The sequence below is a fragment of the Zootoca vivipara genome, chromosome 14 (genome assembly GCF_965207765.1).
Source record: "Zootoca vivipara chromosome 14, rZooViv2.hap1.1, whole genome shotgun sequence".
NCBI classification, from domain to species: domain Eukaryota; kingdom Metazoa; phylum Chordata; class Lepidosauria; order Squamata; family Lacertidae; genus Zootoca; species Zootoca vivipara.
In genome coordinates this window covers 38127197-38150879 of record NC_142597.1, presented here as the reverse complement: position 1 = coordinate 38150879, position 23683 = coordinate 38127197, and the positions used below count along the sequence as shown (strand labels likewise).

Below are 23683 nucleotides of genomic sequence, written 5' to 3'. Positions count from 1 at the left end.
ACGTAGCTCACCCAATCCACAGGCTCTTTGGTTTATAAACTATAAAGTTTTTTTTCAGTTTTCTTTGATGCGGTGAATGACTTGTGACGTTATTGGTTTCCTAGGAAAGCCCTGGAACAGGCTTGTAAATATTCTTTTGACCCAGCTCTGTCTAAAGGACTTTTTCTTTGTCTCTGTCACCCTGAAGGTGTAAGACCTAACCATTGCATGCCGCTGCCACTTGCAACTCCCAAATTCCACCAGAGGGCTGAGATTTCTGCATGCAGATTTTCTCACCGTGGAACACGGCAGAACTTCTCTCTCTCTCTCTCTCTCTCTCTCTCTCTCTCTCTCTCTCTCTCTCTCTCTCTCTCTCTCTCTTTGCAGAGCTCTTTGGGCTTACTGCAAAAGCGAAATGTCTGTGTATATGTGGAATTCTTTAGATTAACCTTATCTCAAAGCTGCAGCTGGGATGATGTCACTTCGCTATCTTATGTGTCCTCCGACACATCCGTCACGATTTTAATTCATTTTGTTACAGGGGAAACCAGAAAGCATGAGTGATGTTTTGGCCACCCAGGGATTCGATGGTCTCTCACTGTAATTTCCACCTCTTAGGTGCCGCCTGCATTTTGCATATCAAGCAGTATCCTACAGCTTTAAACGGTCATGGCTCCCCCCCAGAGAATCCTGGGAACTGTAGTTTAAGGGTGTAAGAGAATTCTTAGGAGACCTCTATTCCCAATCCCCTCACAGAGCTACAGTACCCAGAATTCCCTGGGAAGAGGGATTGACTATTAAACTGAGCTGGTAAGTGGAATAGGGGTCTCCTCACAGTTCTCAGCACAAACTACAGTCCCCAGAATTCTTTGGGAGAAGCCATGATACTTCCTTAAATTTGTAGAGCATAGGTGCCAACTCCCTGGGGCCCTGGGTGCCCAAGCACCCACAAAATACCCCACATAAGGGGCCAGGCAGCCACAAACTTCAGGGTCAGGGCAATGCACGTTGCATGGCACCCACAACCCTGGGAACCCACAGTTGCAGGGCCAAGTTGGCACTCCTGGCAGACAGCCTTAATTTGAAATTTGTCTGCGTGCCGGGTCTCGGGCATGTTTTGAAGCTTGTGCCCTAGAATCCCAGAAGACCCTCGTTCTAAACCCGTCACAGCCAGGTTGCAGCAGAAGAGAAGCAATTTGCAGAGATTTCAGAGGGCTTTCTTTTTCATCGTGCACAAGTTCCGTGGTCAAACTGTGGCAGGGAAAAACCGTTCCTGGGGCTGTAGTTAAGCCCAGGTTGGGGAACCTTTTCCTGGCCGGTGGGATGAGCTCTGCTTCCCAGTTTTCCCAGAGCCTGATGGAACAAGGCAGCCTAATGGAATGCCTGCCTGTTACTTAGATTTAATTCCAGAAGGCTTCTTAATGATCTTTTAAAGGGCATTTCTTCCAAACTAGGGGGATGTCAACACTATGAAGGAAGACGGACACCTTTATCAATGTCAGCTTTAGTGTTTTTTTCTGGGGTGAGGGGGCTTGGTCAATATGCCCTAAGTGTGGGGTTGGGCAGGGGTGGGGGGAGATGTTGCTGTTGTGCTTTCTCTGTCTCTCTTTCCGGGCCCAATCCACCCCAAAGCAAATGCTCAAGGCAATTAATTGGAGGCTTGTGTTCCTTCTTTTTGTTGTCACAGCTGAGAAGCGAGGGGTGCTGTTTCACTTTCCTCCTGCTGGCCTGCGAGCTTTGGCAGTTGCGTTCTGCAATACTTGGGCCAGTAGTTTTCCATAGGGTTTGAGTGAAGCGGGTGAGTGTATCTCAGCTGTGATGTTGACATAACGCAGCATTGGGGGTTTCTAGAATTACTTAAGCCCCAATATGAAAAGTCCCCTCCCCTAGGGTGTTTGTCAGTCTCCCCAGAGATCTCAATTCACTGCGATTGCAGAGAGGGAAAACACCGTTTCTGTGATGTCCAAGATGTTATCTCCCCTGCGTTGTCATCTCAGTTGTTTAAAATAGTGGGAAGCAGGTCCAGCCCAGGGGTTATATGCAAGGGGGTGAGATCTTCAGCAAAACAAAGCAACAGTTGCAGCATGAAGAGTTTCTGTTCAGGGTGCCAGCCCAACCCACTAGCTGTGCTCCATTCCGTTTCCCCCTCCTCTTGGTTTTCTCTTTCTTCGTCCTGAATGTCAGGCGGCATTCCATGGTCACTCTGCCTGTGCAGCCATTGTGGTTCTCTCTCCCCCTGCCTTCCGGCCAAGCTTTATGGTACTTCTGCAAAATTCAGCTAGAAAAGACTCTATCTAGCCTTGCCCTTTGGGTCTAGTTTTCTCCTTGCAGGGAGCCCTTTTTCTTTTAGGCAGGCATTTAAAATGTGGCTTGTCCGCCTGCATCCTGAAGTGGTACCGTCTCACCTTCGGACTGTGCCACCTTAATTTGCTGCATGGATACATCCAGGCCGAGGCAGCTCTCACACATAAGCATGCTTTGAATGAATGTTTATGGTGGGGCATGGGGTCGTGGAGGCAAGCTTCAACCCACTCACTGAGTATATTGGATATGATAGGTCATCATTTATTTTTGACGCTTTTTACCCCATCTATTTCCCACCAACCATTTCGGGGTGTTGTCGAGAGAGAGAGAGAGAGAGAGAGAGAGAGAGAGAGAGAGAGAGAGAGAGAGAGGGAGGGAGGGAGGGAGTCTCGGGCACAAAGTCAGAGGGCAGCAACATGACTGGGTCAGGGTTCGAATCTAGAGTTTCCCAGGCTTAGTCCACCACCCTGTTGGTAGTTGTTTAACCAAAGTACAGGCTGCCTCCTTTTCATCTCTGGTTACCCTGCAAAAACCTGTCCTGCAAATAGACCGTAGAGTAAATGGAGATGAGCTCTTTAGCAGTGTGCTAGAGCTGGGGAAGCTGCTCCTGGGAGGACTGAGTTTTTTTCTGAGGCTGCATATGCGCCGTACCTTTAAAGCACCCCCTCCCCAAAACCCTGGAAATGGTAGTTTGCCCTTCATAGAACTACAGTTCCCATCCCCTCAACAAACTACAGTTCCCATAAATCTTTATTTTGGGTGGGGTTGTGTTTTGAATGCACTTTAAAGTTATGGCGTGTTCACAGCCTTGTTCTGTACATAAATTTGTTTTATACAGAATATGCAGAATACAACATAACTATCCCAATTCTGGGGGGGGGGATTCTTTTAAGGTTTATAATTAATATATATGATCTAGTATTTATACCGAAATGTAAATACAAAGGAAATGGGTAATCAAATGGTGTCCTCCACTATTGAAACTCACCGTATCTATTTATCCAGGCATGGTTAAAAAACACACCACACTTTTATAAATATATCTAGTCCCTTCCCTGGAACCCCCCCCCCAAAAAAAACCCACTTTAGGTATTGTGTTGCCAGGTATCTTGGTCCGAGAAGGGGACTGTTAACACGGACATCAAACAAGTCCCTATTTTTAAAATCTCGGAAAACGTTGTAGGATCTGAACTTCCCTCCACCTTCTGAACACAAACAAGCAAGCAGGTCTCTCCCCACCGCCCACCTCCTCTCAGCCGATTTGCTCCCCTCCTGCTCTGCCAAATCCCAAAAATAAATCTGGCAGGCACTGGGGAGGCTGGAAAGCCCCAGGACCACCCCCCTTTTCAGAAATAGCCTGCTGGCTACAATTTAAAATATCTGCTGACTCCACCACATCGGGCAGAGAGAGGCTTGCCTTTTTGCTGGCCTGGCTGGCTGGCTGGCTGGCTTTCCCCCTCCCCGATCCAGTCTGGTATCAATCTTGGGAAAACTCCAGTTTGTAGCTTGTTGATTTTTTTTTTTTTACCCCACCCCTCCTTTTTTTGTCTGCTGCTGTTAATTTGAAAATTTGAAAGCCTATGGTGGATTTTTTGTAAACAAAACAAAACAAGACGAATGACAGCTTGTAAAATCCTGTAGTTTGGGGGGGAAAGAGATTACAGTGCGGTATAACAATGCAGTGCTTGTGGAACTGGGCCACAGCAAGAAGTCCTGAAGACCTGAATGGGAGCCAGGCAGTCACACTGCGGAGCGTGAGAGGCCTCGCCTGTCCCGAGATGGCGGTTCCTGAGGTGAGTTCAGAGATTGTCTGCTGTGGTTTCTGCTACTGCAATCAGTATATTTCTGTAAAAAAACAACAACAACACATGGAGAAAGGAGGGAATGGTAGAGTGAGCTGGATTTGTGGAAGTGTGGAGGCTGCTGGAGAAGAGGTGGCTGTTTGAACTGAGGGGCTACAAAGCACCGATCTACCCATTTCGCAGGAGGAAGCGGCAGGAAGACCGAGGAAGGAGACGCGGTGGTGCCAAATGGGCAACATTAAGGCTCTGGACTTGGTGGTCTTAACTGAGAGGGGTTCCCCCCCTTTCCTATACCCCTCCAACATTCCTCAGATGAAAATGGAGACATTTCTCACTCACTCTCCCGCCAGTTAATCCTCCTCAGCCCCTCAATTTCCCCCCCCCCCCGGCAGGGCATTTCCACTACCACTATACCAACGGGGCACAGCACGCATTCCCTCGAGAAAACCCATCGATTCTGATTTTATTTCATTCTTTGGTAGGTTTGCAAACAGAAAAGCACACACCAACAAATAAGTCTCAGGAAGGAGCAAGATTAGATGCTGGAGCACAAAGGTTTTATTTAATAATAATAATTAAAGACCCCGAGACTCCTTGTGCTCTGCTCTTCTCGCCTTTTCTTCCCACCTAGGGCGGCCCTGCCCTCCGCCTGCCCCTCAAAGCCTCGGCGGCCGCAGCCGCTCTCCAGCAGCCGCTATGAACTGCCCTCATCCTGCTCCCTGAGCTCAGCAGCGGTGCTGCTAGGGGAAATGGGGATGTTCTGGTATCAAATCAGAAGCCGGGGTGGCTGGTGGCTTTTGTAATTCTGGGACTGTCCCTGGAAAATCTGGACACTTGGAGGGTATTCCCCCCCTTTTTTTAAAGATGTTGAAGTGCATTACGTGACTGACTTTGTAGCGTGGCAAGGCAGCTCTGCTGATTTCGTGGTCCCCCCCCCCCAAAGTCCAGCCTCTACTGAGCTAGGTGGACCAATGGTCTGGCTCCATATAAGGCTCTTTCCTACACATTCCCTACTGTGGCTGGTTCCACCTGGGAGCTCTGGATTAGAGCTCTGGAATGGTGCTGATCACAGGAAGATCTGCCTTCAGCAAAGATCCACCCGCCCTTTATTTATTGAACAAAAGTTATATGCCACTTGAACGGGGGTGGGGGTGGGGAAGCGAACCTCTGAGCAGTTAACAAAAATGTAAAATTCTTATTGTAAACATCTTTAAACGCTAGCAGGATTAGAATAATCAGAGCAGAGAAAGTTTAATACAGTAATGTAAGAAGGAAGGTGAAAATGAAAGGGGTAAAGGGACATTTTGGATATGCTTGTTGAATAGGAGAAATTTTAATGAACCACGGAAGGTGGGGAAAGGGGAGTCGCGGATAATGAGATGGTTTCAATAGTTATGTATTTGCTGCAAAATTGAAAACAATAAACAGAATGTTTTTTTAAAATATAAAATTCTTGGTGGACGAAAAGTTAAAAGCAAGTCTACCAAAGCATTCTACAAAAGTATGGTTAAAATCCACGGTAGCTAAAAAAAGAGATGAAGCACATGTCGGCCTTCTGTGTGTCTGGATCACCTTGCCTGTACCAAAACATTCTCTGCAGGCGCTGAAATAGTGCAGCAAAGGTGCTTGCTTCATGTCAGCAGGCAGGAAACTCCAACTTGCATACGCTGCCACACTAAAATATGGGTTGCTTTCAAGCGCAGGGTGAGTATTTTGAGGCACCTCTAACAGGGCCAGTCACGCAGTTTCCAGCGGTCAAGCGGGCCCAGAATTGTAGGGTCGGAAGGGACCACAAGGCTCACCTCCCGCAATGCAGGAATCCTTTGGTATCCTGCAAGTGAACTTTCCCTTAAGCTGTTAAGGGCTATGCATTCCAATTGTAACACCATCAACACTGAGGTGCTGATTGGCAGATTTGTGCTGATTGGCAGATTTGCTTCTTCCAAACCTGAGTTCATGGTTGTATTTTCCCCAAGTGTTAAGCCAGGAGCAGGCCTCCCCCTCCCCTCCCACTCTTTCTCTCTGTCCTGGATAGTGGAGACGCAGGTGAATAAAACCACCAGTGGCTATTAGACACAACGGCAATGGTTTTCCTTCCGCTGTCAAAGGCAGTACAGGCGTACCCCCCCCCCCTTAACGTGCAATTGACTTGCGTGCAACATGCGGTGCTGGGAAATGAATGAATGAATAGAATCAGACCATGAAATGGCGGGAGAGAGCTGGAGAGTCTTTGTGGCTTGGAAGGAGACTCTCCCTGGAGCTCAAAGAGGATGTCGGAGAGGGTGGAGAAAGTCCCAAAGAGACCAGAGGTGCAACGGGGCTTTGTTGAGGCTGCTCAGCCTCACTGCCTAGCAGCTGATCTTCCCATAGGGGCATTTATTTATTATATTTATATACCGCTTTTTCATCTTAAGAGCTCAAGGTGGCAAGCGTTGTTCTCCCCCCCCCATATTTTACTCTCCCAACAACCCTGTGAGGTAGGCTAGCCCAAGAGATGGTGAGGGGCTTACGGTCACCCATTCAGCATGATGGCTGGGCGAGGATTCAAACCATGGTTTCCCAGGTCCTTGGGAAACTCTAAACTTGGGTCTCCAGCTATTTTTGGACTACAATTCTCATCATCCCTGACCACTAGTCCTGCTAGCTAGGGATGATGGGAGTGGTAGTCCAAAAGCAACTCGAGTTTGGGAAACCCTGCTCGAAGCCATTACCCCACACTGGCATCTGGTTGGCCACTGTGAGAACAGGATGCTGGACTAGAAGGGCTTTTGGCCTGATCCTGCTCTTGATGTTCTTAAGTAACGAAGAAAGCAATGCAAGGAACAAAACACCTTCCCTTCGGCAGTTTTCTCCTCCCTCAAATCCCTTCCTTCCCCTGTGTATGCATATTTGTGTGTTAAAGAGCGATGACGGATCTCAAACCAGTTTTTAGCAAGCTGCCTTGTTTCCAAGGCGTGCCTGAGCTGGCCCTGCTCTCTCCTAGCAGGGGTTCTCGTCAATCAAGTTTCCGTTGTCCCGTCTGTAGCGTTTGATTGCTGGGAGAGGCTGCAGTTCACCGGAGGGGTGCGTTTTGTGGGGAGATCCTGACCCCGCAAGGAGACTTAGGTGGCTGGAGAGAATGCTTGAACAGGCTCCTGGTTTTCCTAGCTGGCTGTGAGTGCACCTTTAAAATGTGTGGATTGGTATACAAGTGCCATTTTCTGCACAACTTCTCTCTCTCTGCCTCCCCAGCCTCCTTGTATTTCTGCTTGTGGATTTGAGACTGCGCTGGCACAGTCCTTGTTTATTGACCTTTGTTTTGTTTTGTTTTGTTTTGTTTTGTTTTGTTTGTGGTGCTTGTACTTCAGATCTAGCAAAAAGCTCCCCCCCCCCCACCGGCTTTATTCTTCTGAAAAAAAGTTCATGTGGAGTCTGGCTTGTACTAGTGGGGGAATCTATCTGTTGCACAGGGGGTAGGGCTGGGCCAATCATGTCTTTTGGATCACGTGAAATAAGGGGGCCTTTGAGCTAGTTCAGAAAGTCTTCTCCCTGCTGCCCTAGCAACTGCAGCCTTTTTGCATTTCTGAGCTTAGCAGGGGAAAGGTTGGTGCTTAAAGTATGACTCCCAGGAAGGGTTTGAACCTCAGGATTTCTCATTTTGTTTTTGTTTTTTTGTAACTAAGCATTACTGTGTCTTGTTGGGGTTGCGGAATCTGAGATAGGAGTAGGAGCAGCAGAAATAATAAATAGAATCCTGTTCTTTGGGCTGGCTTCATAGCCAAATAGGTCCTCTTCACCCTCCGGATGTCCCCTGATTTACAGAAGCTGTCTCAGTTTCTGATTTGATCCTGGAATGCCCCGCTTTTCCTTAGGACGTCCATGGAGGAAGGGCATTCTGGGAGGCACCACCACAAAGAAGACCCCCGCTTTCTTGTTGCTGCTGGATAACACGCGCTAGGTCATGGAATTATACTGACAAGGCATCCTCCAAAGATCTTGATGGTCTACTGCAAGCATCCCCAAACTCGGCCCTCCAGATTTTTGGGACTACAACTCCCATCATCCCTAGCTAACAGGACCAGTGGTCAGGGGTGATGGGAATTGTAGTCCCAAAATATCTGGAGGGCCGAGTTTGGGGGTGCCTGGTCTACTGGGTTTGGGTGGAGTGTTACGCTTTAGGAAACCTGGTCCCAAGCTGTTCTGCGCATTGTATGTTAACCACACCTTGAATACTATTCTGTCGTTGAGAGACAGCCAGACCAGTACCTTTGGCACGGATCTAATACATGGGCAGTCAGATCTTCCCGTTAGTAACCCGGCCACTGAATTCTGCACCAGCTTCATCTTCTGCACCAACCTCAAGGGCAGACCTCCACAAAGTGGGCTACAGTAATCCAACTGTGAGGTTACCAGGGCATGAATCACAGTGGCTAAAGTGTCGCTATCCAGAAAAGGGTTCTGTTGGCGCACCATCTGCTCTGGTAATTGGTTACTTGAAGCTAGGAGCACCCTCAAACAACTCACGGTGTCTGCCTTATTGAGTAATTGAATTACCTTTGTGTGTGCTGGTGTTGTGCATCTTTCCTGATGCTGATGGGCCTCCAGATGTTGCATCATTCCCCTCTGATCATTGGCCATGCTAATGGGAGTTAAGTGCAGCCATACCTGGAGGGCTGTGGGTCCCCCCTCCCTGCCCAAACTTTAAAGTCTAGCAAGCTAAAGGGATAGTCCTTCCTGGAAGCCCGTTCATAGAGCAGCTGCAAGAGCAAGCTAAGCACTCACCTGATTTTTCCTTGGGGTTGAACCTGGGACCTTCTTCATGCACAGCAGATGTTCTCCCACTGAGTCACGACCCTTCCGCTATTTATTCAAAATAAATAGACTTCAGTTGACACAGTAAGCAGCCTCTCTACTTTCTTGTGCTTACAAGAAAGTCCAGCCGTGGGCTTTTTTTAAAAAAAGGGGGGGGGAATGAACACCCAGGAAGGCTGCAGTTTGCAGTCTGCTGATGAGATTATTTATAGGCTATGAAAATCCTCAAAATACCTCCTGGGCTTCTTTAATTTCAAGGTAAGCACCACGAAACTCCACCCCCACCACCCCCATGAGAATTATTTTTTAATTCTCTTTATCCTTTGACCATTTTTTTCAGATGCAATTTCTTTTCTAGGTGATTGATAGAGAGAACAGTTGGGGGGAAACTGGAGGAGAAATTTTCGGTACAATGCTAGTCTGAGCGTGGGATCCTCCTGGCTCGGTTTGACAGACTCCACATGGCAGGGGAAAGAGGCAATTACTTTCCTGAGCATGCTGAGATGCTTTTATTTTATTTTTTACTTGGAGGCAGTGTGCCAGCCCCCTCTCCCTGCAGGCTAGACCTCACCATTGTGGAGGGTTATTGAAGGCATCACACACTACTCAGTGCATGCTGAAAACTATGGAACTCGAGTTCCGGTTTCCGCCTGCAGGAATGGCGGACCTGTTTTCCATCTCTCTGACCTTCGTAAGGAATTTGGCGGTTGCTAGGGGAGTAAATGGCAACCCCCTACCCTCTCCGGGGGTTACGGAGAGGGGCCGCTGGCCCGCGATGCCCCCAGACCCACTCCGACTGTTTTTGGAGTGGGGGGAGCTTGGGCTGAGCACTTACGAGGGCCAGGACTCCCGGACGCTAATCTGCATGGCGGGGATTTCCATGGTTAAAGAAGATAATTAGGCTTAAATCTATGGACATACTTCAGAAGGAGGGGAAGAAGCGCTGTTTACTGCTGAGAAATTTATGCTGCTGAAAGGAGAGGAGTCAAAGATTGTACTGCATCTGGAAGAAGGATTGATGGGGACGGAGCGATAAGGGAAGCGAGTTTTTATTTTTTTTCCTTCATATTGTTGCCTCGTACCTTCCCGGACGCGATGTCCTGGCTTGTTTGGAGTGAAAGAGAAGCAAAAGACTGTGTGAGTTGAACTTTATAACTGTTGTTACTGAGCATATTTTTTTTAAAGATGTGGAGTTGCCGATGAGAAAAGCCTCCCCCTAGTCGGGCGGAAGGAGTTCTGGACGCGCTCGGAGGATTTATGAGTTGTGACGCACTTTAAATTGGAGCAGCAACCTGAAGCTAAGTTCAGCTATAGGGCAAGGAGATCCATTAATTTACCAAGAGTTTATGGTTTGATGTTTGGGTCTCCTGCCTGAAAAAGCTGTAAATTCTATAATGATCGTGAATCTTCATGGCTATGAGAGAAAGCGAAAGTGATTTGAGCTTTTTGAGATGGCGCTGCTTCGGGCTGCTTCGACGCAACAAGGAGCTCCATTAAGAAGATTTATGGGGAGGCTGGACTGATTAACTCACACAGGAGAAAGAACATCTGTGAAACGTTGTTTGATATTTATCTCAGCGGCTGGGAAACAATCGGATGAAAGTGGAAAACATCTATGTGACTGTAAGGGGAAGATCTGGATTATTATGAACTTGGAGGACGATTTGAACTTTAGAAAAAAGACGGCAGTGGACAGTTGCGAGGAATTCCCAATTTCTTGAAGCATGGGAACCCAAATAAAAAATTCTTTAGATGATTTGGCATAACATTCGGTTTGATTGATATATATATGTGTATAATTTGAAATATTGAATGTGATATAATTGGTTTTAATTGGAAAATTAATAAAAATATATTTTTTTTTTAAAAATAAAACTATGGAACTCACTCCTGCAGGAGGCAGCGATGGGCACCAATTTAGATGACCTTGAAAGAGGATTGGACAGATTCATGCAGGAGAAGGCTTTCCATGGCTACCAGGCATGATGGCTATGCTCTGTCACCACAGTTGGAGAACATAATGCTTCTGAATACCAGTCTCTGGAAACCACAGGAGGGGAGAGGGCTCTTGTGCTCTGGTCCTCCTTGCAGGTTTCCCAGAAGGATCTGGTTGTCAACTGTGAGAACAGGATGCTGGACTGCACACAGGCCATTGGGATGTTCCACCAGGGCTCATCTGATGTCCTTACTTTCTCCCACTGCATGGTTGTTGTTTTTTTAAAATCCATTGTTGTTTTACACTATGGCGATCCTGCAAGCCTACTTACTGCATCCTTGTATGAAAACAGCATTTTAGGAACATGCCGTCAGGCAGCAAATTCCTTACTTGAGAACTCCCCTGTGTCTGATACAGTGGTACCTCGGGTTAAGAACTTAATTCGTTCTGGATGTCCGTTCTTAACCTGAAACTGTTCTTAACCTGAGGTACCACTTTAGCTAATGGGGCCTCCCGCTGCCGCCACACGATTTCTGTTCGCATCCTGAAGCAAAGTTCTTAACCCGGGGTACTATTTCTGGGTTAGCGGAGTCTGTAACCTGAAGCGTCTGTAACCTGAAGCATCTGTAACCCGAGGTACCACTGTATTTTGATTAGCTGTTACTTATGGGCTTTCAGACATACCTTCGTAATCATAAGGACTAGAAACTTGCTTTTAAAAGATTCTTAAGAAACTGGATTCTGCAGCCAGTACCATGCACCACACAGCTTTTTAAAGCAACTTTTCATCCTCCCAGCATGCATGCAGCCCTGCCTCGGATATAATGGTAAAGTATCAGAGTGTTCTTCTGTAGCCTCACACCAATTATTGTGGGACGTACGGTTTGGTCTACTCCTCACTGGTGCATTTAGGTAACTTTGGGCTGTGGACTCAATGGTTATGACACACACACACACCTCTTTCAAGCTGGAGGGGGGGCGCTCTACCTGGCTCTTGGGACCATGCCCCCTCCCAGCCATGCCCTAGACTTGCTGCACACCATTATTTAGTATTTTTGCCTGACTGGAATGTGCCCTTGATCTCTGATAATGCCCCTTTGCTTGCCTGGATGGAGGAGAGAGGAGGGGGAGACCCTGGAGATGAGGTGAAACCCTGGAGAGCGGCTGCCAGTCCGTGTAGACAGTACTGCACGAGATGGACCAGTTCCCCAGTCTCCTACAGAGGAGGTTCTAAATGCCCAGAGTCACTGAGTGAGCCCCTGGATTTGAGGGGTGGGTGGGTGGGTCATGATGAGGAGATCCTGCTCACTGAGACCTAGCCACTTGAGAGCTCCACCTTTCTGGAATGTCCTGCCAGCAGAAAAAATGGGGCAGATGCAGCCCCTTTTGTTGCACGTGGGATTTCTAATATAGCGTGTTTTTCCAGCAAATCCTCCTAGGAATGAGCTCAGAGATCAAGTCTAGTTTTTAGTTTATTTTTGTCTCTTGGAACTTATTTTAAGATCCTGCTTAAACTAGTGACCAGCGCTTTCTTTATTGCGTTGGCGGGAGGTTGGGGGGGGGGGCAGACACGGAGATGAATCATATTGGGCTAATCTCCCAAGGATGCTGTGGAGCAGTTTGTGTGTCTGATTCTGTGTGTGTGTTTTAAATGTTAATCTGCCACATATGTACAGTGTGTGAGAGTGGCTTTTTTAAAGAGAGCCTCTTTATTTGTTCCATTACCTCCCCACTGTGTTTAGTTCTCTCTCTCTCTCTCTCTCTCTCTCTCTCTCTCTCTCTCTCTCTCTCTCTCTCTCTCTCTCTGTGTGTGTGTGTGTGTGTGTGTGTGTGTGAGAGAGAGAGAGAGAGAGAGAGAGAGAGAGAGAGAGAGAGAGAGAGAGAGAGAGAGAGAGAAAATATGCATGCACCCACATTGCATGTCATGAGGGCCGGCAGCAGGCTTTGAAAATCCTGTCTGAGCTCTTCCAATTCAAGGTCGTTGGGATTGTTTAAATATAATCTCCTTATACTTTTTTCCTACAACTCGCCATTCCGGTGTTCTAAAATTAAATTCCAGGCAAGGGACTATTGGGGGGGGGGAATCTCAGACCGAGGCCGCACATGGACCACACATTTAAAGGCAGATGACTTCCTCCAGAGAATCCTGGGAACCGTAGTTTTGCTGCCTCACTGAACCACAATTCCAACAGCCTTAACAAACTTCTGTGTGCACACCGTATGTTTAAGGGACGTGGCTCCCCCCAGAGAATCCTGGGAACTGTAGTTTACTTCTTGCAGAGCTATAGTTCCCAGCACCCTTAACAAACTGCAGGATTCTTTGGAAGAAGTAAAAAACAAAAACAGGGAAGAAATCTCTGCACTTAGAAAACCCAGATATCAGGGAGGAAGGTGGATAGGCAGAATCCTTTCCCTTGATACATTAGATGTCTGCGTGTGGGGAATGTTTTTGCGAGGAGGAGTCTTGCCTGGCTAGCCCCCTCCTGCACCCTGAAGCTGTCCAGTCTTCCTGACGCCTGTTTTCCACCTTGGTATAAACTAGGCCTCAGCACTGATTGTGAAGTTGGTGCGTTCAGCTGATCGCCCGCTAATAATAGATCGCTTTAGTTCGAACGTGCGCCAGGTGGGGAGGCATCCCTGCCCATTGCCGCCCCAAGCTCTGTGTATCCTTCAGCCCTTTAATCCTGCCCTGTGGATCCCTCCACCTTGTGCCTGTTCCTGCCACAGCCCCCCCTGGGCGAGGCTTTGAACGTCTTAAAGCAGCCTGCCACGCGCGGAATGAGGCCTATTACGGAGCCAGATCTCCCCAGGCTTGCCGACAGCCTCAGCAGGATTCAGTTCCGACAAACAAACCTCCACCATCAGCCCCCCCCCCACCCTTTGCCAGTTTGGGCTGAATGGCATGTTGCATTAATCACACATTTCACTGCAAGCAGCACCTTCGAGGGCAAATAGCAACTGTGGAAGCGGGAGATTGGAGGTGGGTTTTGGGCAAGGTGCTGGCGGGAGGAAGACCACATGCTTGCACTTTGCCGGAGGCACCCTCAAACCTGGATGTAACGGGAAACTTGGATTGTGGAAAGTTGTGGTGGCGCTTGAGAACCAGCAGTGTGGCAAGCGAAGAAGATATTGCTCCTGGAAAATTGAATAAAATGCACTCTAGTCTTGGAATCATTGATGGATCATTCTAAAAGTTGCTTTCCACCATAATGAGGACTACATGTTTAGCTTGTTTAAGAAAAGTCAATGTTTCGATGGTCAGGGATTCGGTGGGTATCACAGGACTTCCTTTGGTGCATTGCTCCACTCCTTAAAAATATGTAGGCTGGGCGTCAAAACCTTCGTCCAGGAGCCTCTGCAAAAGAATCTGCCTGTGTCATTTGTAAAAATGCAATGAAACTCAATCTGCAGATTGGATCTTTTTTAGACAAAATGTTCCTTAGGACTGTTCTCTCTTGCACACGTGCGCCCGCCGCACTTGCTTGCATGCGCTCCATTTGTATGATAGCAGCTTTTCATTTGGCTCTGGGTGTGAGCCAGCCCGTTGGTGAGAATTAACAGCGTGTTCCAGAACCCAATTCAGACACCAGATTATGTGCGAAGACGGCAGGATAAAAGAGGGAGGGTGCTGCTTTGCCCAGCTTCATAATGATAATAAACAGGCTAGATTGTGCCTGCTGTCAGGGGTATGAGCTATTGATGGCATTTCTCATACAAGGACCCTGAAGGCACTTGTGATGTCACTGTTCTTTGTTTTGTCTTTACCTTTGTGAGGATTCAAAAGTGTGTTCTGTTTGGGGAAATTCTGATGAAAATAGATGGCTTCAGAACAGGTCTTTTTGGTGCCATTTCCCTTCCCACCTCTCCTCGGCTTTGCTTGCCCACACTGAATTTTAGTCTGTTTGTTTTTGGCAACCTCCGGGTTCCAACCCCCCGCACACACACACATTGTGACTACACCGCAACATCCTTGGTGTCCAAAAAGCAAAGCACCGCAACCAGTTGGATGAAACGGGAGTTTGGGCAAATGAGGGCCGCTGAGGGGAAGTGACCGCAGAGGCAAAAAAGGGGAAATGGTGCAGAGAAGCAGTGGTTGCTGCCAGGGAAGCGAAAAGGTCCCAAAGAGCATTAACCACCTAAATATTTGGCAAGGTGTGCCATTTTCAGTAATTTGTTTAGCTGCCTTGAATGCTGTTACACAGGCGATATCCTCCCCATATGTTTAGCGGTTAGGAGGCCTCCTGTTCTCCTCATGAAACTACAGTTCCCAGAGTGGTTTCACAGTCAGTCCCTCTGGGAATTGTAGTTCTGTGAGGAAAATAGGGATCTCCTAACAACTCTCTGAACCTTTATCAAACGGCATTCCCCAGGATTCTCTGGGGGGAGCCATAGCAGTCTAAAGTGGTATGATACTGCCTTAAACATGTAGTGCAGATGGGGCCTTTCCTGGTATAATTGGATCAGGGCCTAAAAACAGGGTTTTCCCAAACTTGACTCCCCAACTGTTTTTGGACTACAACTCCCATCACCCTAACTAACAGGACCAGTGGTCAGGGATGATGGGAACTGTAGTCCAAAAACAGCTGGGGAGTCAAGTTTGGGAAACCTTGGCCTAAAACCACACTTCAGCCTGGTTAGAATAATATAGACCTCTGGCTAAGTGTTGTGCCTTGACCCAAGGGCTAGGAAAAGTCAGGACTCCCGGTTGGTATGGGCAGTGTCAGCACCTACAGCCATTTTAGTGTCCCCACGACGCCCTTGAATGTTGTGTTATTGTTATTATTTATTAAATTCCTATGCTGCCTTTTATCCGAAGATCACAGGGCGGTGTTGTGCTGAGGCACTGTGTGTGGAAAATTGCTTCCCTCAGCAACAGGACAGAGGAGAGCACAGCAGGCCTTGGGGCCTACATATATAATGTAGACACATGGTTTTGGCTCTCTGGGATCACCTGAGCCTAGAACCAGGAGGATTCTTATGCTCCATCCACACTATGCATCTAAAGCCCTATTATTCCCAATCCTGGAAACTGTGTTTCTCACATTTTAAGACATGTCTTATATTTATTTTTACTCCAAAAAAACACACCATGGCTTATTTTCAGGGGATGTCTTATTTTTTTTTGTTAAGCTTTTTGATTTTTTACCGGTATTAAGCTTTCAGAGTTTTGCTGGGTCGGGCTCGGTGCGGCGTGCGTTGCTGCCCTTGCCGGCTCCCGCTGGGTCGGGGCTCTCCCTCTCTGAGATAACTACGAGCTCTTCTCCTCCTCACCCCCCAGTCGTGACACGGCCGCCGCGCGGGCTTCCTTACCCGGGTTGCGAGGGCGGCGTGGCGACGGGCGGCGAGGGGGCCGGGGAAGGCTGAAGCAAAGGCGGCGGCGGAGGCAGCGGCGGGTCTTTGGGGCCGCCAGCGCCCGGCGAAGGTGCGGCGGGAGGCGGCAGCATGAGGTAGCAATGCGGAGGGGGTAGGCAGCGCACGCAGAATGAGTGGAGGCACGGCAGCAGCTTGGGCTGCCGGCTCTGGATGTTCTGGCCGCACACCCCGCAAGTGTCCAACAGGTTGAGCCGCGACTCTCTGTCGGCCCGGTCCGCGGGGCCTTGCCGGCTTTCAGCCTCGTTTTCCCCACCCATGGCGACAGGACCGGCCGCGGTGGGCCCTGCTCCCGCCATAGGCTCGTCCATTGTTCAGCGGCGGCGGCCATTTCAGGCGCGAAACGCCTCTCACCCAATGGCCGCTTCTGCTCTCACCCTCCCCCCGGCCTGCTCACGAGCGGAGCCCCGCCCCTTCACTGCCGCTGGGAGCAAGCGACGTCGGTTGCTCGTCGGTGTGATTGGCAGGCTGTTCTGGGCTTGGTCGAATTCGGGGTGGGGGATTCATTCAAGAAAGAGCCGGCAAAGACAGCTGTGTGCGCTGTGCCGAGCCCCGACTCAGCGGGAGCCGGCAAGGACAGTAGCGCGCACCGCGCAGAGTCCCGACTCAGCGGGACCCGGGAGAAACAGCAGCGCTCGGCGAGGCGCACGCTGCAAAAGCGCCATGCAGACCTGCTCCCACCACTGCTCCCACTCAGCATGTCTTATTTTGGGGGGATGCCTTATATTTTATTGCCTCCAGAAAATCGTGCCATGTCTTATTTTATAGGGATGTCTTAAAATGTGAGAAACACGGTAGATATGCGGGGTGGTGGTAAACTACAGTTCCCAGGATTCCTTGGCGGACAGCCATGACGGCTGGAGTGGTACAGTAGTGCTTTACATGTATGGTGGAGATGAGGCCTGAGTTGTGCTTGACGTCCCAACGTTGAACCTGCCCACAGTCTCCATCTCTGACCTATGGGCTCTATTGCTGTGTGGATTGGGGAACCGGTCCCTGCCCTTCGGAGTCAGCCGGTTCAAGTCTGCACTGCCTGATGGTGACGCCACCCCAAGTTTAATTTGCGCTCATGTTAAGATGTTTGTTTGGGGGGAAAGAGGAGGGAGGGAAGGAAGGAGCAAACGGATTGGAAGCATTCCTAAAAGAAGCAGTTGTCTCGTGCAAGTACATGCTAACTCTGTCCTTATATCATCTGGTGTCGGAACGAGCTTCCGGAACACTCTGCAACTCTCCCGCTTCGTGACTTGGATTCCAGCCTGGTTTTTTAAGTTATCAAACTCTCTAGTTTTTCTTCTTCTTCCCAGCATGCCTCTTGCTTGCATGTGGCGGATCTTCTTCATCCCTCTTGTCTTCTGTTCTTCTTGTTGAGGGTCCAAAGATTATCTCTTCAGAAGTTGACATAGCATAGGGCGAGAGGGGGGAACCTCTAGCCCTTCTGGTGTCACTGTGCTACACTGTGCTACAACTCCCATCAGCCGCAGCTAGCAGGGATGGTGGCCAAGGAGTTGTAGTTCAGGGCAACAGGTTTTCCCTGTCCCTTAGAGAGTCAAACTAGGACCAGGGAGGATGAGCTTGAATCTCTTCCAGACCTTGATTCTCGCTGGGTGACCTTGGGCCTTTCGCCCTGAGGAATATTTGGAAGACAAAGTTTATTGTTGAAAAATATATGGCAGTGAAGGGGAAATGGTGGCTGGACTATAATTCCCATTGTCCCCTGCTAGCATGGCTAATGGCCAGGGATGGTGGGAGTTGTAGTCCAGTAACAGATGTTCCTAATCCCCGGTGCAGGGGCTAAGAGTTTGCGCTATGAATCAGGACATTGCTTGTTTAAATCTCATCTCTGTTATGGACTCACTAGATGCTCTTTGCCAAGTCATTCTCTTTCTCAGCCTCGGCCCTCTCCCACAATATGGGGGATACTAATACTGACTTCACTTACTGTGGGATAATATCATGAGGATAGGATAGGAAGATGGGGGGAAATGGAGGTGGGGGTGGCAGAGAAATAAAAGGGGGCCTCTGGCTCCAGCCCTGCTTACTGCCATTCCGTAGACTCTTGACAGCTTGCACATGAGAAAATGCGGTCCTCAGTGGCCCAAATATCCCATGCACCCACCTTGCAGGGTTGTTTGCTAATCATGCCAGATGCAGGGTTGCAGCACAAATTGGAGTTCTTGGTAAGTAAGAGAAACAAAATGCGAAAAATTCCAAGATCTCGGGCCAAAAAGATGATTATCTATTCAGTCTTTAAACAATTTTACTTCTTTATGTTAAGGATAAGTTCCAGTTGAAATAAACTCCAGGACAAGGCCCTGTTTCGTAATTCTTCATCAGCTAGGTTTTCACGGTCAATGTGTACCAATTCTGTGTTAAGCTATTAAGATGCAGGGTTGCAGGCAGGGGGTTGTCTGTGAGTCTCTTTTGTGCTCTCGAAGGCACTCATTTGTTTGCCCTCTCCCTCTGAGCCCAGTCCATATTAGCACCTTTGTGGCTGTGCACATGCTCAGAGACAGGAGGTGAATGCAGGCAGCAATGTCAGAAAGGGCTGGGGTGGGCTCTCCTGCAAGGGTGTGGGCCTCAGCAGCTGCCCAGTGATGGCTACTCCCGGCACCAACCCCATTTACAAGGGCTGAGGTCTAAGCATCCAAGTTGGCTGCCCCAGCTGCTTCCGGTCGTAAGGGATGCTGAACTTTTGCAGTATCTTCTGGACCCGCGTACGCGTAAGTGCAATGCTTGGGCAAGCAGTTCTTTGTATATATTTTGGCACAGATGCCACTCCAGGAAAGGCTGGTCATTGCTTACAGGGGGAATGCAGCGATGGTTGGGCGCAAGTTTCAGCCAGCTTTTCCCGCATCTGCCTCGTCACTCTTTCAAAGCCGGGAGCGAGTGACTGGACCGTCCAGTCAGAAACAATTTTCTCGTTGTTCCTTTGTTCGACCTTGTTAAAACACACACACACACACTCACTCAAAGCAAGGCAACGCTCTAGCCAAAGCAGCTGTTGCTAGTCACCAAACGAGCCACACCAGGGACCAAGTTCCTGACCGTGTTCCTTGACCCAGCAATCTGCCGGAGCATGTCACAACCACAAAGCGTGATTAATTCATTCCCCAAATAGGAGGAGGATAGGCAGGGGTGGAGGCTGGGCTCAATCTTCCTGCAAAAGTTTCCTGAACAAATAAATGACAGAGCTTATAAAAATCGCACACACAAACCACTGGTCTTTCTTGCAGAGGATACCGGAGGAGTTGACCCTCGATGCCTTACTGGAAATGGACGAGTCGAAAGTGAAAGACACCATGAAGAGGTGCGGGGCCAGCACTGAGGAATGCTCCCGGCTCAACGGGGCTCTCGCCTGCTTGCGGAAAGTGACCCGCACAGGTAAGAAGGCTTCCTGGTCTGTTCCTGGAGACTAGCGGGTCCTCCAGTGGTAGATCTCTATCTCAGTAAGCAATAGGCAGCGTTGCTGCTAGTGACTGGTAGGGTGGGTGACATGGAGCCCAATGGCAGGTGGCAGCAGAGGTAATGACAGCTACTCTGTGGTCTGCCTATTGCGATCTATCATAAGAGCCTTGTTAGATCAGACCAGACGTCTATCTAGCCCTGTATCCCAGTGGCTATGAGCAGGTGTCATGGACTGGCTGGGTGTAGAGGAGTGGTGGGAGGCACCAGCTGGGGGACCCCCTAGGGAAGAAGGCTCAGAGAGCCCAAGGGTTGGTGGTGGGACGACGACGAGTGGTTGGAGGGAGAAGAGGGAGCAGACGAGGAGGAGGATGTATCGGAAGCCGAAGAGGTAACAGGACTTAGTGAGCAGGAAGAGGCTGGGGCAGAGAGCAGTCCAGAGGCAGAGGGAGAAGCAGAGGCTGGAAAGGGGGAGGCAAGAGGCAGAGATGAAGCAGGCTGCTGAAGAATCCAGGGGCTCTCCCACTCCTGCTGCGACCAGCTCCCCTCCCTCCCCCGGTCAACCAGAACCTGCAGAGGTATGAAGAGCGCGGAGCAGAGACAGAAAAGGTGAAGGAGCCTCAGATTGCTTGGGAAGGACCCAGCTGAGGAGGAGCCTTAGAGAGCGATGGGAAGGTAGGGGCCTTCAGTCCTCACAACTGCGTCATTGGGGCAAGAGCTTTGGGGAAGAGTTGCTGTGCTCATTAGGCTTGAGCTGTTTCCTTGAACAAAGAGTTAACTTCGCTGGTGCCTTGTGAGTTATTCTACCTTGACAGCAGGACGTGAGAGCAATAATCCTCCCTTGCTGCTGTTCCCCAGTAGCTGTTGATCAGCTCCTGATCCTGGACATAGGAATCAGCCATTGTCTCTTGCAGCTAGTGGGCATCCCTCCATGAACCTGACCGATCCCCTTTCTTAAAGCCGTCTAACTGCGATCTCCTTCCCACGTGCAGGTGGAGAGTACAAAGACGACCTGGTGTGGAATCTGCCAGACACGCGCCGTGAAGCCAGCTTGATGCCCCCCTCCGAACTTTCCCCCTGCCCCACCTCGCTCACGTGGACTCACGGCAGCTTGACGTCCCTGAAGGGGAACGGCCCGCAGGCCCGCTCCGTCTCCACGTCCACGCTCCTGTCCTCCTCGGACCAAGGCCCCCCCGGCAGCGCCGACAGCCTGTTGGAGTCATTTGCTTTCCCCACCCACTGCGGGAGGCGGAACCTCAGGACTCCCCACAGCATCACCATCACGCCCCCCACGACGCCACAGCTCAAGAGGGGGAAGCCGCCACGGACTCCCCCACCGCCCAGCCGGAAGGTTTTCCAGCTGCTCCCCAACTTCCCCACCCTCACGAGGAGCAAATCCCACGAATCACAGCTTGGCAACAGGATCGATGAAGTCCCTACTATGAAGTGAGTATCCTTCTCCTCCCGTTGCATTGTGGTCTTACTGACACGCAAGGGTTGCCATTTTGATGAGGCGCTGCCTCGCACAGAGTTGAACCCTTGGTTCGTTTTAGTACAATTGCTATCCCTTTTTTTTAAAAAAAAAAATTTGTTTAACAGGATCTGCGTACTGCTCCCTCGTAATTCGAAACCTCAAAGACGTTTACATTAAGATTACCAGTCAAAAATAAGTTAACATGAAATTTCCCCAACATAAAACCAACAGCTTAAAAAATAAACAATATGAAATCGAATTACATATGGAAACATGCCAGATTTACCATGTCTGGGTATGTTTGCTTAAATAAAATGTTCAGCACGTGCTGAAAGCTGTACAGGTGGTGAGCATTTTGTGTGGGGGTTCTGTTCCTGCCCCCCCCCCCGCGCGCATTGGCGGAGTGTGCATAAGCCTGCGTTGCCCCCATTATTCCCTCTTCCAGGTCCAAAAGGACTTGTGTGTCAGTGGTCATGTGTCAATTGGATGCACACAAAATGGGTGCCGCCTGTGCAGCGAAGGCACCTGCTTAATATCAGTGGACAGGGAGTCCCGAAGGGTAGGTATGGTTGCATTGAAGGATTGATTGCAAGTGCAAGACAGGCGTTGTGTGGTGTTTGTAAAATTGTCTGTTTCACAGATAAATCTGGCCAAATAGATATACTGTATATATGGGGTGAGGATATCTTTCAAGTAAACTGGTTCTAAACTGGTTCCTCTTACTGCAAGTATTGCAACGGCGCTAGAAAGCCGGCTGTTGCCACCCCCATTTTATAAATCAAGGAAATAGAGGCTGAGTTGAGCACTGGCCTGCAGTTACCCCCTTCTCTCTACAGATTGAAATTTTCTGTTTTATTTATTTGTTCATTTAATAACAACATTTATATACCGCCTAACTGTAAAAAAAACACACACACACAAAAACCAAGAACCTCTAAGCAGTCATATTGGCTTCTTGGAACCAATGCCAAAAATATTGCAAATGAAACCCAAAGGTGCATTATTATCAGGAGGGCTGCATTGCTTTGGTTCTGATGATTTCGGAGGAGCCGTAGCAAAGTAGACTAGCAGGTGCTTTGCTTGCAGAAGGTCCCAGGTTTCATCTCCAGCATCTGCAGGAAGGGCTGTCTGAAAACTTGGAGAGACTCTGCTGATAAGTGCACAGCTGTGTTCTTCAATGCTGGGTGTTGTTTGGACATTTTGTAATGGATGATGTGGGTTGCAACCCCAAGGATGTGCAGGGACCCAGCACTGAAGAACACTAATGTAGAAATACCAGACCAATGGTCTTGCTAATTTTATTTTATTGCATTTCATAGCATCATAGAGTTGCAGAGTTGGAAGGGACCCCAAGGGTCATCTAGCCCAACCCCCTGCAATGAAAGACTCTACTTCATCTTTTTTTATCCAAGGAGCTCAAGGTTCTCTCCCTCCTCATTTAATCCCCACAACAACCTTGTGAGGTAGGTTAGGCTAAGAAGCAGTGACTGGCCCTAGGTCACCCTAGTGAACCTGATGCCTGAGGTGGGATTTGAACCTTGGTCTTTCAGGTCTGGGTCCAATACTCTTAACCACTACACCACAGCATAGCTGCCAAGTCTCCTGCTGAAAAATGCGGGATCAGCAGCGGTGCGGCACCGGAAGTCGCTTCTACGCATGTCTGGACATGCGTAGAAGCGACTTCCGGTGCCGCGCTAACCATGTCTGGGCACTGGAAATCGGGCAGCGCCAGGACCCAAAATGGAGCCTCCCTGGCAGGTAGTAAATCCGGGGGATTTACGGTTGTTTTTTTCCATTCCGGGCTGCCAGCGGGAAACGGTTTAAAATACGGGGGTTTCCCGCGAAAAACGGGAGACTAGGCAGCTATGCACCGCAGTGCCTCATATAAGGTATATGACAGCTTTGTATATATTTTTGATATATCGCTGTGGCTCAAGTCTAACCTCCTGGTTTTTTTTTTTCTCTCTCTCTTTTAGATTCGGTAAGAAAGGCATTCTTTTGGCAATATTCTCGCCTTCGGTGGAGCGGGGGGTGAAAAAAACATGACCTCCGTAGATTTGGAGGGTAGCCTTTCGCTCAGCCTTCTGCTTGCCTGCATCTTGCACATTCTTCAGAACAGTAGGCCCAAACGTTCACTCTGCTGCGATTTCCAGAGTCCTCTGGGAAGAGGGGTTGGCTGTTGAACTGCTTTGGGAACCATAGCTCTGTGAGGGGAATGTGAGATTGTTTAACAAGATTGTTTAACATCTTCTCAGCACCCTGAGCAAATTGCAGTTCCCAGGTTTCTTTTTTTTGGGGGGGGGGGAAGAGATGTGTCTGTTAAAGTGGCATCATGGTGCTTTGAATATGTGGTGTGGATGTGGCCCTGGAACACCACGGGTCCCCTCCCCATCCCTCTTTTGAACATTCAGGCCTGCTCCCATTGCGTCTAGTCTGGGTTGGCTCTTTATAGGGATGGGTTGTTTTAAAACAGTTGTTTAAAAAAGAAATGGCGTCATGCATGAAAGCTTGGTTTAGTGGTGTGGCTGGGCTGAGTGCGAAGTGTGAACGATGACTCATTCCGAGCATGTGAGGAAATTCCAGTGGCAGATAATTTTTATGATTCTTTTGTTCTGCAGCCTTTAC

At 49.1% G+C, this 23683-nt stretch overlaps 1 protein-coding gene across 1 annotated transcript in view; it reads left to right on the top strand.

The window, feature by feature from the left end:
• The window catches only part of LOC148683575 (kinase suppressor of Ras 1-like), an 80760-nt gene extending 59726 nt beyond the window's left edge, over positions 1-21034 (top strand). The window contains exons 3-4 of the mRNA XM_088658203.1: positions 19416-19563; positions 20577-21034. Coding sequence (XP_088514329.1) covers positions 19416-19563; positions 20577-21034 — 606 coding nt within the window. The remainder of the gene's footprint in view (positions 1-19415; positions 19564-20576) is intronic.
• The last annotated feature ends 2649 nt before the right edge of the window (positions 21035-23683 follow it).